Here is a 17,675-nt window from a genome sequence, read left to right as displayed (position 1 = left end):
TACTTTCCAAAGCACTCTTTTCCATCTTTTGAGGGAGCCCAGAACTAGAGAACATAGGTTTAAGGTGAGAGGGGAAAGATATAAAAGGGACCAAAGGGCAACTTTTTCACACAGAGGGTGATGTGTGTATGGAATGAGCTGCTAGAGGAAGTGGTGGAGGCTGGTACAATTACAGCATTTAAAAGGCATCTGGATGGGTATGTGAATAGAAAGGGTTTAGAGGGATATGGATCAAGTGCTGGCAAATGGGACTAGATTAGGTTAGGATATCTGGTCAGCATGGACGAATTAGATGGAAGGGTCTGTTTCCGTGCTATACATCTCGATGACTCTACAACTCTGTGACTTGTGCACACAAGAGCCATAATGTGTTCCCTGCTACTTTAAATAGTGAGAAGCCTGTTCAGCTCAGCCTTTATCAAGTTCCTTCGAAATCAAATTTGAAAATTTGATTCTTTGTTCTATGAACTCACTGTTCTTGTCTTGCATTTCATCTTTTTAAAGCGTTTATATCTACTATTCCTTTTACAGAAACGAGAGGAATTAAATAGCCTGCATGAAATGCTGCTTGGGAAAAGGGAACGGATTCTAAAGGAAAATCCAGAAGATAAGTCCATTCAGGAAATAAATGAGGAAATCGAAGCTTTAAATGCGAATATTGACTATATTAATGACAGCATTTTTGAATGCCAGGCTACCATAATGCAGATAGAGGAGACCAAGGTAATCAAGTTAACATATTGAATAGTGGAGAGAATATTTAATGTTTGGTTTGGTATCTGAAACTGCTATCTGTATTGAAGATAAATTTGAATAAAGAGGATCACAACTAAAAATCTAAGACAATCAAACATTCTGTAAACACTCAACAACTTGATCAGTGTTAATGGAGTGAACAGGCAAGTTAATGTTTCAGGAGTAATCCTTCATCTGAGCTAGAAATTATAATGATGAGTAACAATTAAAGAAGAAACAGATGAAAGAGGAGACAAGGAATGAGAAACATATGCGAGAGAAGGCTGCATACAATGATCCGTCATCTTTTAAAGAGAATCGAGAATTTGGTTGCTAAAGTGATATTAACATGAGACAGTGTTGCAGGGAAAAACATAAATATAGAAATTAGGCAAACAACAATTATTTTATGGCATCTTTTAATATAATGAAACATCCCAAAGTGCTTTATAGGTGGCTTTATGAAATGAAGTATGATACAGAACTACATAAGTAGTATTAGGTGTCAAGTGACCAAAAGCTTGGTCAAAGAGGTGTGTTTTAAGATCTGACTGAAATAAGGAAAGTGAGGTGGCTATCGTGAAGTGTATGGAGGGAGCTTTAAAGTTTGGGATCTGACAACTGAGGATATAGCTCCAGTGGTGGACCAACTTTATTTTTGAATGTACGAGAGGCAGAATTAGGAGAGGAAAGATATCTGAGGCTTGTGGGATTGCAAGAGATTTGGAGGGAGAGTGCTGAGGAAGAATTTGAAAATCAAGAAATTGTTTTGGGCTCTGTTTGGGTCAGGGAGCACAGGGGTGGCAGGGACTTGGAACTTGATGCAGTTAAAGTCATGGGTTTTAAATGACCTCAAATCTATGGAAGGTAGATTGTGGGAGATCAGCCAGAGGGAAACAAAAAAAATGGAAAAGTGTTTTAACAGGAGATTACCTGAAATGAGACAAAGTCCAGTGATGTCATGGAGGTGGAAATAGACAGTAGTAGTGATGGTTAAAATAAGTCAGAAGCTCATCTCAGAACAAAATGCAATACCAAGATGATGAAGAGATTGACTTAGTCTCAGACTGTTACCAGTGAGGTCAGTGTTCTTTTATGGAATATGGCTGTCACTGGTCAGACCAGCACTTCTTTCCTCATTCATAATTGCTTTTACAATGAGTGGCTTGCTAGGATATGCAGAATGTAGAGGTAAACCTCAGGAAGAAGGGTTGATTTCCTTCCCCAAAGGGCATTTGTTGCCAGGATAGCTATTATGGTCGCCATTACACAGACCAGCTTTCAATTCCAGAGCTATTCAGTGAATTTTTAATTCCAACAGGTGACATGGCTTTAATATGGGCTTCTGAATTGACGAGTCTTGTGCCTTTTTTCACTATACCACCATCTGTCCAGCAGTATGGACAAGCAGTCTGATAATTTAGAAAGAATGGAGAGTCAGAGAGATGGTAGTGAGGTAGAGTTAGTCTCATAAATGTACATGTAAAAACAAGCATTGTGCCTTTAGGTGATATCACCAAGGGGCAGCATGGGGCCAAGATGCAAGGGCATCAGAGAAATGGTGCGGAACAGGAGAAGGAGTATTGCACACAAATTTCTGGCAACTGTTCAAGAATTTGTGATTAACTGAGGCAATGGGAGTAAACAGGACTTAAATGGCAACGAGAAGTTGTCTAAATAAAAGTGGGTCCAGCTCAGTCAAATGTGGCATAGTACATCTATTTTACTGCTCCTTGGATGCTGCCTGAACTGCTGTGCTCTCCCAGCACCACTAATCCAGAATCTGGTTTCCAGCATCTGCAGTCATTGTTTTTACCATCTGTTTGAATAGTCTAAACTAAAATGTGATGCCTTTCTTTTTAAACCATATGAAAGAGAGCTAGGCATGACACAATATCATTTTGAATAGATTCATTAAAAGCTTGCACTAACGGTTTCACCTTTTTCAATATTTCATGGTTAAGCTGAAAGAAGAGGACTAGGAAGTACAAACTTGTGTTGTCTCATGGTAGAAATTAAATCCTGAATTAATTGCAAGTTCCAAATGGCCTATTGTTATTCCATTAAGTCTGTGTGCTTCACAGAGAGCGCATTATTGAAGAGTAATCATTAAACTCAGAAAATTTGAAAGAACATTAACCTTAAAGAAACTATTTTAGGATTGACCATGAATGACCAGGAATGAGGAACAGCAGCTGATAGTTGCAGCTCTGGAAATCCCTTTACTTTTAAACTGGGTGCTAAAAATTCTAACATAACCCAAATCAATGCTGCAGAGTTTATTGACTTCTGTCAATTATTTTATGGTAAGTAGTAATAACAGAGAGAAGAACAACAAGACTTGTATCTACAGGGTTCGCCTTCTGTAACTTCAGAACATCCTAAAGTATTTTACAGCCAGTGATATAATATTGAAGTTCTGTTGCTGTTGTAATGTAGGAATCTCCAGATTGTTGGTAACTGAGGTGGAATAGAAAGTAACAATAGTTAGTTAACTGAAGTGGAATTTGATACTGTTCATGTGTCCAAAAATATGTGGTTGCTTGTTGTGCATATTTCCATGATTTTGAGTGGGAGCAATCCAAATTAGGAGAATAATACAACCTGTGTAAGAGGCAGAAATGAAAGTCGCAGATTGATGTAAATGCTCGCTAGTCTTCCAATTTCTTGCAGCCACTCTATAGTGAAATGACCATCATAGTGACTAGCAATTATACCATCTAACTGCCAGTCTGCTCCAAATGAAAAGCATTGTCACTTTCTCAAGGGTATCTAAGGATGACAAATAATTCTACTCTAGCCAAAGACACCACGTTCCAAGAACTTTTTTTAAAGGCTACTGCAGCAGGAACTGTGGTCTGGACCTGAATTTAAAAATGCTTAAATGCATTGTCTCTTCAGTGTCATCACCAATAGCCATTAGTTGTAACCTGTTCAGAGACATTGTGACACACCTCCGGGGCAGGTAGACATTGAACTCTGGTCTTCTGACCCAGAGGTAGGGACTCTACCGCTGACTCATAAGACCCTCTTCAATCTTCAGCAAGGCAAGATCCATTTGTTTAACTTTGATTTCTTTCTGACTGTTACTTGCAGGATGAAATTAATTCAACAGACACATCTGTTGTCATTAGCTCATGTTCCTTGGCTGAAGCGCGCCATCTACTGGATCACTTCCTTAAAATGTCTATTGACAAGGTAACAGATTGACCTCTCTCCTCCTTGCTCTAAGTAATTGAGATACCCTGATTAAGTGACTTCTACTGGTCAGTCATAAAAAGTATTTGTGTTGTAAATAATTAATTTCCGTACTTCATACCATTCCTGATCTGATGCATTTTTGTGAAACCAGTCAGCATTACACCTGGATAGATCTTTAATTCAACTAGTTCCACACTATTGGTAAAGGACTGAACCAGATTTGTTGCCTTTATTTCCAGAAAGTCATCTGTGTTAAACTGAAAAGTAAATATTGTGGGATATAGACTTTTGACGGAGTCGGAAAGAGAAAGGGCCCAGAATAATAGAGATTCAGACTTTGTGTTGGGTCTAGATAAATTACTATGCTCCCAAAAGGTTAAGTTTAAGAGTATGTGCATATGTTTTGTTCTATGGGACACCTGGATCTAATATACATGTAGGTGACACATTGAAAATCATCTGTAATCTGACCCTTTCTCAAATTGATGTTTGTAACAGATGGAAGTAAATGGGGGAGAAAAATGAATATTGTATGTATGAAAAATTCAACAGACTTTTCAGTAGCCTTTAATGTCAGTTGTTGAAAGAATTAATTCCCCAAAGTAGAATTTTTTATCATTTTAAAAAAAAGTAATATTTCCTCTTGACAGTAAGTAGGTTATGAATAAATGCAGTTTGAAGACTGGGAGAAGGATTTCATACTGCAAGCAGTTCCTATATTGACAGAACTCGATTAGGCAACCTCAATATGGAGCAGTGCTGTACAAGACTGACTAGCTAGGATTTTATGGGCATACAATGCTTAATATATTTATTGGAGGTAGAAGATTAAGGGCACTAGGCCTGTAATTTTTCAATGATGTTCATTGCTACATTTCAGGAGCGTCCTCATATAAAGTTTCCTTTAACATTGATTACTAATTCATTAGATAGCTCACTTTTTAAATTCATTGGATTCATTTGATTAAAAAGATAAACCACCAATAAACGACATAATTCCTGAAATTTGGCTAAAATTCAAGTTGAAATTTTCATTTTATACTGATGTAACAGTTTAGTAACTTTAATACAGGAAACCATCCTCAGCATTATTTGTAGATAGGGGCTGACAAAATAACAGATTAGAATGTCATCCACATGTGAGAGATTCAGTTGTTTAAGTAAAAGGTTAAAACCTTTACATTCTATTGTTTTATATCCATTGCTTTCAACTCCAGGGCATGCAGGTCGCTCAAAAAGAGGCTCAGATTAAGCTGTTGGAAGGTCGATTAAAGCAAATCGATGTGACAGATTCTGTTCCAACTCAGTTCATTAACATGTTACGGGAAAAAGCTGAGTCTATTCCTGAACTACAGTCGTTACTTCAAAGTGTTTCACAAGGTAATGTGCTCTCTCCTGATCATAACATCGCTGGGATTTTGCATACTTTATAATTAGATATTTATAAATAGCACAGAACCTGAGAGTTTTATGCTTTTACCTCTTTTCACATCTGCTTCCTCACATATTTAGCCTCATTATTCATCTCAGATTTTGAACTGGGAAAGATTGAAATATTTGTAACCATCTTCATCCAGCAGGTTTGAGTTCATGATCCATTGTGCACTTCTAGCCAGTAATATCTATATGGTGTGAGTGAATGCAAAAAGACTGGAGCTACTAATTTGCAGAAACGAATTCAAAGATTGTTATAATTCTCCAAAGATTTAAAAATGACTTTTCTCCATATTTTGGAGAACTGATTTCAGTTCTTGTGTTAAACAAGCAGAAAAGGAATTATCTAAGAATTATGGGATACAGTCTGAACAAAAGACTTTGAAGAATGATAAATTGAGAGAACAGCATTTTTATATCTAACATTTGTAACTTTCAGAAAATGGAGAGCTCAGCAGTGATGAGGAAATATCTGAGTGCAGTTCAGGTCTTGATAGCAGGTAAGCTTTTCAGAAATGCTGACAACAACTTTATTGTTCTTGGGTAAATTCATAAACTAAAGCATTACCCTAATGTTATGCTGCTGCCCATGATGGCCTGTAATAAACCAGAATCATGTGGAAGATGGTGTTTTGGAACCAGTAACAATATGTCAGTACAAATGATGAGCTAAGTATATACTCAGAACTTCCAGTGAACTTATTCAAGCTCAAAATGAAGACAAAGTATTGCAGATGTCATAACTATGAAACAAACACAGAAAATGCTCAAGAAACTCAGCAAGTCTAGCAGCATCTCTGGAGAGAAAACAAGTTAATGTTGTGGTTCTGTTCGCCGAGCTGGAAATTTTTGTTGCAAACGTTTCGTCCCCTGTCTAGGTGACATCCTCAGTGCTTGGGAGCCTCCTGTGAAGCGCTTCTGTGGTGTTTCCTTCGGCATTTATAGTGGCCTGTCCCTGCCACTTCTGGTTGTCAGTTTCAGCTGTCCGCTGTAGTGGCCGGTATATTGGGTCCAGGTCTATGTGTTGGTTGATGGAGTTTGTGGATGAGTGCCATGCTTCTAGGAATTCCCTGGCTGTTCTTTGTTTCGCTTGCCCTATAATGGTAGTGTTGTCCCAGTCGAATTCATGTTGCTTGTCGTCTGCGTGTGTGGCTACTAAGGATAGCCACGACCAGCTATCCTTAGTAGCCACACACGCAGACGACAAGCAATATGAATTCGACTGGGACAACACTACCATTATAGGGCAAGCGAAACAAAGAACAGCCAGGGAATTCCTAGAAGCATGGCACTCATCCACAAACTCCATCAACAAACACATAGACCTGGACCCAATATACCGGCCACTACAGCGGACAGCTGAAACTGACAACCAGAAGCGGCAGGGACAGGCCACTATAAATGCTGAAGGAAACACCACAGAAGCGCTTCACAGGAGGCTCCCAAGCACTGAGGATGTCACCTAGACAGGGGACGAAACGTTTGCAACAAAAATTTCCAGCTCGGCGAACAGAACCACAACAACGAGCACCCGAGCTACAAATCTTCACCCAAAATTTGAACAAGTTAATGTTTCAAGTCTGATATGATCCTTCTTCAGAACTCTGGATAAGGATCATATGAGACTTGAAACATTAACTCCATATCTGCCTGTACCGATACTGTCCGATCTGCTGGGTTTTTTACAGCATTTTCTGTGTTTGATTAGGGCAGCAAATAGTTATAGGTCAGGAAAATCCATGGATAGAACTTAGCGATGGCAACAGTTAGAATATTACAGTAATCCTCATAACTCATAGGTTGGAGGGAGTGCAGGAATTATTTCCTTTTCCCAGTTCTTATCGCTTTCAAGCAAGTATATTGGGTGTATGCATTGTTTGTGTACGTATCTGGATTGGGGACTGGACTGGATGCTATAGGCAAAGATTCCTGTTGATACTTTACAGCTAACCTCACAAGTCAAGAACGGTCACTTTGTTGTGGTACAAGTGAGCACTCAAGGTAGATTGGTACCATACGTCTAATCACGTCCAATAGGACAAAATAATAGATTCTTGCAATGCTTTCATTCAGAAATTCAGCAATATTTATTATAATGTATAAATTATTCTTAAATATTGCCCTACTAGTGGATGAGATTTGTTTCCGACAGGAAAAATGTGATTAAATAGTGATTGGTGTAAATAATGAGTGATTTGAATTAACTAAGTTTCAGGCAAGTTAGGTTCTATGCTCATAATGCCAAAATTCTGAAACAACATTTTCTTACAAAATAAATTCTATTGCTTTCAAACAATATTGAAGTATGTTTAAACATTGGGAGAGAATCAGAGTTCATAGTTTGAGTCCTGTATGTTCCTTTTGTTCTGAAGAAGTCATCTCGAATTCACAATATTTTCTTTTTTCACAGATGCTCCCAGGCCTGCTGAGTTTCTTCAGCAATCTGGGTTTGTTTTAAATTGCCAGCTCCACAGTATTTGGCTTTTTATGTTTTCATGTTGCTGGTAACTCTTTTTTTTAATGTGGAAGCAACGTACTGCGATAGCTTATGTTTTCCCCTGCTGAATATGAATGATAATTAAATTATTATCAAAGTTCCAAAGGAGATCTAGCTTACTGCAGACTCATCATTGATTTTGCCCTTGAATCTCATGCACCTGTCAATGGGTTTAACTATTCAGAAACTTCTTATTGCCAGTAGGCTACTGAAATTAATTTGTCAATGATGCAGTGAAAGCATGTTGTACATTTTCACTGTTTTTGTATTTTGAATAAAAGCATTTGCCCTTCGAGTCAAAAGAGTCCATGATGAGCTGCTAGCAACTGATTATATATCCTTGATATAATTCTGGCCAAATATTTTTAAGATTACATTGAGTGAAATAGAAAGCCAGCTATGTGATAATTGACTGTGAATCATTCATTGACAACATCAATTACGTTTTCAAACTACAAGGCAGATTTTTAAATTAAATTTATTAAATGTTTTGTGATAATTATTGAAGTGTAACTATCAATCTTGTGCTTTTTGGATTGAAAGTGATGGATTGTGTATTAAGAATTGTATGTAATTTTCCCACTCCTTTCCTGAAATAATAAATCTGTACATTTACGTATTTATACTAATATGTGTTATGTTTACTCTTTCCAGTTTAATATCCAGTTCTTATTCAAAGCGTTCCCTAAGCCAAGGAGATTTTAGAATAAAGGTATGACTGTTATTTTATCATCAAAGTGGTTTGCATTTATATAAGCACTTTGCTAACGGATACATTATTCTCTCTGTATATTTTAATGGTTCTATATTTAATGTACCCCAGCATAGTATTATCCTTCAGTATATCATTTACATGCCATTTTGTAGTAGATTTTCTATTAATATAATAATTTTAGATTTCAGAAATTCAGTTTAATCTGTAATTACGGACCTAAAATGAAGATGCTTTTTAAAAACTATTTTCTTGCATTTGGAGATCTCTCTGGCAGCTTATTTTTAAGGCATGTGTGTGTGCATGCCACATGTGCTCCCACTTGACCTGGTTCCAAATGTTACAGTAACTGTTTAATTTACACACAAAAACACAACCTTACAGCTAAGAAAGGTTAGGTATCTCCATTTTTTACTGCATTGTTAAGGCTAAGTCAGGACCTGGTCCTGGTATTAGACCTGTATTGATACTAACATGCACTATCTATTCCTAAACTAACATATTCAATTTATACTCTTAATGTGGGATCATTATTTTGATTTTTAATTTTCAGGCTGAGCAAAAGACAGAGTTGCATTACAGGGAAGGCTATGGCTCTGCTCTGGACCTGTCCCCTTCAAGTGTAATGAGATCAGCTGATATAAAGGAAAATGGCATTATGCAAATTGATGGCCTCTCAAGAGTTCCAAAGGACAAAGAATCCGTTGTTTTCCAGCCTCGATCTGGAAACACTTTGTAAGTCAACGTTCTATTCTTGCAGTGAACAAACAAGCGTGTGCTGAGCTTTATTTCAAAATATTAAGAAATGTCCCACAGATTGGAAAAACATCAACCTGCTAAATGTTTAATTCATGCAGGAATAAGTCAAGCAGACTCAGTTGTTTTGTAGACAAACTTATTAATATTGCATATGAGCCTAATAACAGTCTTTTTCAAAACAATATCTAACTGAAATGCTAAGATGTTTCTGTAACTTATTTTAAAGTTATCACAAGATCCCACTCTTTCCCAAGTATAGAGAACCAGAATGCCATTACCTAAGTAATTTCTTTTTAAAGGCATTGACTCCAAGTCTTGCTACTTGTATCTCAGAATGTTGGGCTTGTGTTCTGCATTCTGAGCATGGCCTATTCCAGTGTTTATATTTTTCTGTCTTAACTTCATTGTAAAGTACATGAATATCTCCTTGTAAATTCATTTATACCATGCCGATCTATTTGTAAGTTTTACATTTAAATTCAGTTTTCCTGTGATTTAATAGCTGTTTGTTAGCTACAGAGTTGTGCATCCAGTTCTTAAACAGCAATAGAAATTTGTCAGGTGAACCTGATCTGTTTTCAACCACGTTCTCATGAGCAGCAGCCCAGACTTTGTACAGAATGTGAACAAAATCTAGCCTTCCTGAGCAAAACAATCTGTAGTAAAGAAACCTAAGGAGGAATAGAAGTCTTATATAATGAGAATGAGGCTATACAGCAAACTTACTTTCATCTTGCACAGGAGTGATATTAAGTCTTTTGCAGTGAGTAGTGCTATTTCCATAATTCATTGTAAAATGGATTAAGCATGGAAGACTCTATCAGAACAGTGCAAATTGCCATTTATATCTGATGCACATCTCTGATGTGTCCCTTTGAACCAGAAAGAATTTTATCTGTCGTAATAAATGATAGTCATAGGAAATATGGTACATTGCAATTTATTGATTTTTGTTTATTCAAAAGCTCCATTGACAACTAACTGAAAACCTCTCTCTTCTTAAGTCCCAGGCAATCTGCTAAAAAGCTACAAGATACTTCACCACTCTTGAGAAGAAAGTCCTATGAGAAAGTACAGATGTCAACTGACAAATCCAGGTGAATATAATACTAAACAGCAAACCATCGGAGGGGACTTTGCTAAAATATTGATATTTTAGATAAGGCATTTGTGTTTTCATTAAAACATAATTAGCATGTTAGTTTAACTTGAGTGTAGTTAGAGTAACAAAAACAGAAAATGGTGTACGGCACGGTGGCACAGTGGCTAGCACTGCTGCCTCACAGCACCAGAGACCCGGGTTCAATTCCTGCCTCAGGCGACTGACTGTGTGGAGTTTGCACGTTCTCCCCATGTCTGCGTGGGTTTCCTCCGGGTGCTCCGGTTTCCTCCCACAGTCCAAAGATGTGCAGGTCAGGTGAATTGGCCATGCTAAATTGCCCGTAGTGTTAGGTAAGGGGTAAATGTAGAGGTAGGGGTGGGTTGCGGGTCGGTGTGGACTTGTTAGGCCGAAGGGCCTGTTTCCACACTGTAATCTAATCTAATCTCAGCAGATCTGGCAACATCTGTAGAAAAATCAGAGTTGACATTTCAGGCAACCTTCCTCAGTTAGGGTAAAATTCCTTTAATTTCTGATACTTTTGCAATCTGAACACAAACACAGTCACCTAAACCATGATGTGAGTGCCTGTCAACATATTAGGGCGAAATGAACTCTGAGTGTAGGGGTAAAGAATGATGCATTCATGAAGTATTGCATCAGTAAGAGTAAATACATAGATATTTCTGTATTTTGGATGCTAAGTTTTAATGTGATCATTCCTCTACACTATTCCTGCACATTGGACCTCAGAATTAAACTAGCCCTCCATGCAAAGCTTGGCATGCCGAGTAGTTTGAATAGTTGCCAGCAATTGCAGTCACTAGTTATGTTGCAAGTTCTCATTTTGGAGATTGTCCTTCAGGTTAGACTTATGTGAGGAAATTCCATCTTTCTCCAGGTTTTTGATACTATCTTGAAATTCATTATTTTATGTTTAGCAGAGTTTTGTTTTATCTTCATCATGAGATGTAGGTGTCACTGGCTAAGCCAGTATTCATTGAAAATTCTTAATTGACGAGAGGGTAGTATAAAATAACCACATTACCCTGGGCATGAAGTCACATGTAGGCTGAACCAGATAAGGACATAAATGAACTAAATGGGCTTTTACAACAACTGACGGTTATGTACTCTACATTCATTTTAAATTCAAGATTTTTAGCCAATTGAAATTTCATCATCTGCCCTGAGGCTTGGTCAGGAGTGGGGAATATGTTAAACTGGAGTTCTGATTCTACTCCAGTGAGAATAACATTACTTCAGCATCTCTCCTAATTTATAAGTAGCTCTTTTCATTGGATATTCTGAAATCATCAGTGCTATAACTGAGAATGTGGAGTTCAGTTCACTGGGGAAATCACATTTTGGATTTAGTTCTCCTAATTCCCCCATCATAACATCAGCAGAATGTTGGCAGAATAAAGGAAATGGGCATTTCTTGTATTTTTGCAGTGTTTCTGCCAGTTATTGTAGATATTAAGGGGAGAACCTGAGGAAATTCCAAGTTTCAGAAGATAAATTGAGTGCTGAACCCCAAATTCACTTCAAAAGAAAATGATGTTTACCCTCAATGGATTTTAAATTTGCATTGAGTTATGCCAGTTGCATACACAGATTGTTCTGTAAGCACATTATAAAATGTTTGCTTGAAATAATTCTTAAATAGAGATCTGTCCAAATCTAACAGCTGTATCGCTACCAATTTTCAGTAGTTTACTTCTGAACCATTAGGTGGGATGCCTTATCTTTCACAAACAAAAACAGTAATTGCAGGAAAAGCTCAGCAGGTCTAATAGCATCTGTGGAGAGAAATTATAGTTAATATTTTGGGTCCAGTGATATTTTCTCTGAACTGATGGCAGCTAGGAAAATATTGCTTTTTGTTTGACTACTATTGACTACACAGCCAATTTTCCATCACTAACAGTCCCCATTAACAGCTATTCACCCTCTTAGCCTGATTGTTATCCACTCCATTGTCCGTCCAACTGTTCCTCTCTCTCTTTGGCTCTATTATCACCTATGCTTTGCTCTTTACCTCCTCCCTCAACCCTATTTTCTGGATAAAGACTAGCACTTCCTGGATGCCATCAATTCTGAGGAAACATCATTGGACCTGCAACATTAATTCTGATTTCTCTTCACAGATGCTGCCAAATCTACTGAGCTGTTCCAGCAATTTCTGTTTTGGTTTCTGATTTCTAGCATCCATAGTTCTTCTGGTTATGATTTTGTCTCATCTTTCAACCAGTTTCAATGGAACAAATTATTGAAAAATAGCAGTAGCATATTTTGGTTTGTCAGTTTGTATCCATTTTAGTTCATGACTAACTTCTTCGTTTTGCCACTACTTTCTCAATACTATGGCTTTGGTTTTCAGATCATAAGGTGCACAGTAACCCTATCATTTTAAAATATTTATATTTTGTGTTATACTTGGAAATTCAAGGTTTGCATGATTCAGACCATTGTACCCTGCAGTCAATGAAGTTCTGATGTGTGCAGAACTGGATTAGTCTCTTCTACTGAATGCCTTGAATTTTATGAATTGTGCGACTCATCATGCTTGAAAAGGAGAAAAGTTAAATAACTGAAGGAATGATTGAGTAATATTAATATTTAATTGATAATAATACTGCACACTATTAAAATTTTCAGCTCTGACTGAAACTATTGTTCCCTACAGGGCGGATTGGCGGTCCTCTGAAATTAATATAACTCCTCCTTCCTCCCCTCCAACCCGGGTTCGTAATGACAGGAATGTGTTTTCCCGACTTACTAGTACTCAACTTCAGACTTTCCCTGCACATGACAAGTAAGTACACCACAGAAGCAATGTGTTCTGTTGTTTTTCTAGTACAGGTATGAACCTTTATTCAAATTTATTCATTCCCTGCAATTCCTGAAACTTTTTGAAATCCTTTCTTTTATAAAACAGATACTGACCTTTTATGAAATTTTCCTGTGTGAAATTTGAAATCAACAGTTTGGTTATTTATTTGCACGGTGCTGATATGTTATGCAAAATGTAATCATTTTGGAAGTTAAGTTAACCCAGAAGTTCACGATTATCAATTTCCTCAATTCTAACTCATTTATGCCAACCAGAGATTGATTACATCATATGGGGAATATAGTTGAAACAGTAATTAGCTTTTACTATTAAAGTTACATATAATCTATAGATATTTTTTAATCTGAGTAAATAGCACTTTCTATGATAGAAGTGTACATGTTGACGTCTGTTTATTAAAAATACAGTTCTTGTAAACTGGTTTGTTAACATGTTTTCATTGTAGATAGTAAAAGTGGAGCCAGTACTTTTTGAAAGTGCAACTTTCACCCACAAGTCATATCCTTTTAGGGATTTGTATCATGTTTCACAAGAAATTGGCAAATTCAATGTAACTCTTGCCACAGGAAAGAGTTACAATCTCTTTGTAGTTTATAATGAGGTGGAATTTCTGTGTTTTTTTTAAGAGCATCTTGAACTTTATAATATTTACATCATGATAATAACTCCATTGCAGCGCTAATTTTGCCTTATGAACTCCATACTGGGGAGGTGATGGCCTAGTGATATTATCAGTCGATCATTAATCCAGAACCTGGATTCAAATCCTGCTATAGCAGCTGGTGGAATTTGAATTCAATAAAATAAATCTGGAATTAAGAGTCGATTGATGACCATGAAACCTTTGTCAGTTGTTGGAAAATTTACTAATGTCCTTTAGGGAAGGGAATCTGCCATCCTTACCTGGTCTGGCCGACACGTGACTCCGGAGCCACAGCAATGTGGTTGACTCTCAACTGCCCTCTGCAATGGCCTAGCAAGCCACTCAGTTGTACCAATTACTAGAAAGTCACAACAAAGAAATGAACCCAACAGCAAGTGAACTGCAGTGATTCGAGAGGCAGCTTACCACCATCTTGTCAAGGGTAAATAGGGATCGGCTATCAATGTTGGCCAGCCAGCGAAGCCCAAGTCCCACAAATGAATTAATAAAAACCTGTTCTAAGGATAAGGTAGTCAAAAGTTATCCTATTACATGATTTTAACCCCAACAATCTACTTTGAAACTCAACACCTTTTTTTTTACTTACCATTTTGCAATCTACAGGTTATGAAACTTACTGTTGAGGAAACTTAAACCAATTGAAATATCCTTTACAAGAATAAAAAGGGAATTTAATTGTGCTCCCGCATTTGATAATCAGTGTTTAACACAGTTTATCTTTTTGTTCTCCACCTCAAACCTAATTCCAGTTTTTTTTAATAGTGCAAACGCTTAAGTTGTTTCCACTTGGTATCACTCTTCGATTGACTTTTCAATCTTAATTAGGCAAATGATCAATACATTTTTTGAAGAAGCAAACCTTATTCTAAACAACTAATCTGTGTAGGCTAATGTTCAACAATTCACTGATCTGAGATTCGTCTGTTAGTGGCTATCAATTCAAAATGATAATGAAAATTTTCCACCCATACTTCAAGTCGTTGGAAATGTAAACCTGCCTACTATCATGGGTGGTGAGTGCAAATGGTTTACTAACAACAGACTTCACTGCTTAAGTGAACACAATTTGTACATGATGCTCAATTGTACGATAGCAGTAATAAAATTAACATGATTGTACAAACAGCAATAATGACGAGACACAGTCTAGGCTAAAATTGAAAATGAAAGAAAAATTAGCTGACCAGCAGTTACCTTAAGCAAAAATACCCACAATTTGCTGCAGATTAAAATTATGAGTATGATTTCAGAGAAATTATTAATCAAATTTTCTCACAAGCAAGGCAGTGTGACCCTACGTAGTTATTACAGGAAAGCAACACTTCTATTACAACTTTCCCTTTGACTATTTTTACATTCACCCAAAACATTGTGACTAAATTAAATACAATCATAAATCATTTTTTTTATCAATGTGCAATCACTTGTACAGGATCTGTACAATTAACTTTCATTGAAGTGATTATAAATATGCCTGTAGACACTTTTATGCAAGAACAACCAATTGCTCAATCCTATAATATAGTTTTATGTAGGTTTTTGCAGTCTTATCAATATGACCACCCATGTTTTTACCCCAAACAGTAAATCATCATTGCTTCTAATATCTGCAGTTTTGAATAGTGTTATGGCCAGGGTTGGTTTAAATTGTAATGGTCATAATTTCAATGGATGAACAAAAATAAAAATGATATATTCTAAAGACTTTAGGGCGTTTTTGGTTAAATTCAATAAGGTGAGAAGATAACCCTCTCTTTGGAGGATCGGTGTGGACTTGATGGGTCAAATGCTTCTACACTGTAGTGATTCTATGAATAACATTAGTGCTGTCCCTCCCAAATGAACTGAGCACATAACTAATGCTTTGAAATTGACATTAATGGAAATGGATAATGGTTACCATATTTTGTCTGATGAACATTAAGTGACTACCTGTTGTAAACATAAATTGCTTAAGTAGTGGGTACTGTAATTTATACGAATCTGATGAACATGGAACCCCGATGCATTATGTCCTCTTACCACTTCTGCTCAAAACACTTTGACCGTTAAAGCCAAGGCGGTTTAATTAGATGTGCCATATCCAGTACAGAATACTGGATCTTTCCATTCTTCAAACACTTAGGCTTTGTTTGCCATAGATTTTTTGAAACAACAAGTTTGACTGAAATGAGGTTCATGTGTATTTGCATAACTAACAGTTATTGGTTATTTTTGCTTAAATATAATTTTGTGATATATATTGTGTTTTGTTTTACTTCTGAAGATCCTTCAAGAAGCATAACTTGAAGGAGGACAATTAGTGTTGTGTTTATCTTTCTCAGAAAGCATGACTTTTACATGAACATTCCAATTGATATCTAGAATAGATGAATTACTCTTGTGTTTCCTGTTCACAAATTTGATAAGTTTGCTTATTCCAATAACATTAACTTTATTGGTCTGTGTCATCAAAGTTTGTCTTTTTCACAATGTTGGCTGTGCATATACATGTCTTAGTTATCATACTATGGTAGATATGCCAAGTAACATTCAAAGTTTCTATTAATACATTTTATCTTTGATGCTTTTTTCTTGATTGCATGACTATAGCTCACTTACAGTCCAGTGTGGATTACATGCCTCCTGAACATGCTTTTAATAATAGATCAGAAGATTTAAGTCATAATATTTAGAGCAAAGAAATGAAAGCTGGTAACCATATTGATCTTCCCCCTTGGTATTTCAGTATGGTTTTTAAAGCCGCAGAAGAGTTTGCTCAACCAAAATTAGTTTCTTGTATTTCCACTCAAATCATACCAAACTGACTAAAGTTCATGTCTTGGGAAGGTCAGCATCTCCATCTGTATATTTGGAGTGCAACAAATCTAATTGCAACTACATTTTGCACTACTCACCTAAGGCATACCCACAGTGACATACTCACAACATACCCAACATCTTTCAAACTAATCTCAATTTACAGTTTTAAATCACACAACACCAGGTTATAGTCCAACAGGTTTAATTGGAAGCACACTAGCTTTCGGAGCGACGCTCCTTCATCAGGTGATTGTGGAGGGCTCGATCGCAACACAGAATTTATAGCAAAAATTTTTGCTATAGGAGCGTCCATGAAGGAGGGTCGCTCCAAAAGCTAGTGTGCTTCCAATTAAACCTGTTGGACTATAACTTGGTGTTGTGTGATTTCTAACTTTGTACACCCCAGTCCAACACCGGCATCTCCAAATCTCAATTTACAGCGGCTTCTAAAAGAATAATTTTTGTTTGGCATCAATTTTGAGAATGTTTGACTGGCTTTTTGCAGAAGTGTGATGATATTGGTTATTTTGACTTCAATTTGGTGGTCTTTAAAAAATATTCCAGGGTTGTGCGTTGTAGTATATAGTTTTGTATTGTAACATTATTGACATTGCTGTTTTTAGTTGCATCATTGTTGTGCAGCTCATATACATTTTTAACCTCTTAAATGAAAAAAAGCTAAGAATTATCAGTAAAGCATTCAGAGAGGGGCTTGGAAGAGAAGGTTCCGAACATATATGATTACAGTTAAGACATAAAACTGGAGTTCCTCAGAAATCTTGCTATGGCAAGCAAGATTTGGATTACATTTTAATCCAAACGTTTTTTTCAAATGATGAGCTATAGTCCACAAGGATCATAAATATTTCTTATTACTATAAAGGGGCAATAGGCTATATAAAGGGGTGGCACGGT

General features: G+C 36.7%; 1 protein-coding gene across 6 annotated transcripts in view; it reads left to right on the top strand.

The window, feature by feature from the left end:
• The window catches only part of kif21b (kinesin family member 21B), a 186,891-nt gene that overhangs the window by 133,926 nt on the left and 35,290 nt on the right, over positions 1-17,675 (top strand). For all 6 annotated transcript variants that reach the window (XR_015750940.1, XR_015750938.1, XR_015750939.1 and 3 more), the window contains exons 20-27: positions 532-723; positions 3,832-3,933; positions 5,154-5,316; positions 5,810-5,870; positions 8,522-8,579; positions 9,133-9,314; positions 10,343-10,435; positions 13,127-13,255. Coding sequence is in view for 2 of the 6 variants with exons in the window: in XM_087973596.1 (XP_087829722.1) it covers positions 532-723; positions 3,832-3,933; positions 5,154-5,316; positions 5,810-5,870; positions 8,522-8,579; positions 9,133-9,314; positions 10,343-10,435; positions 13,127-13,255 (980 nt within the window). In the remaining 4 variants the exon portion in view is untranslated. The remainder of the gene's footprint in view (positions 1-531; positions 724-3,831; positions 3,934-5,153; positions 5,317-5,809; positions 5,871-8,521; positions 8,580-9,132; positions 9,315-10,342; positions 10,436-13,126; positions 13,256-17,675) is intronic.

The sequence above is a fragment of the Chiloscyllium plagiosum genome, unplaced genomic scaffold, assembly GCF_037043375.1.
Source record: "Chiloscyllium plagiosum isolate Xiang-an unplaced genomic scaffold, Cpla_swu_hap1 HiC_scaffold_26, whole genome shotgun sequence".
NCBI lineage: Eukaryota > Metazoa > Chordata > Chondrichthyes > Orectolobiformes > Hemiscylliidae > Chiloscyllium > Chiloscyllium plagiosum.
This window is presented reverse-complemented; position numbering and strand designations above follow the sequence as displayed.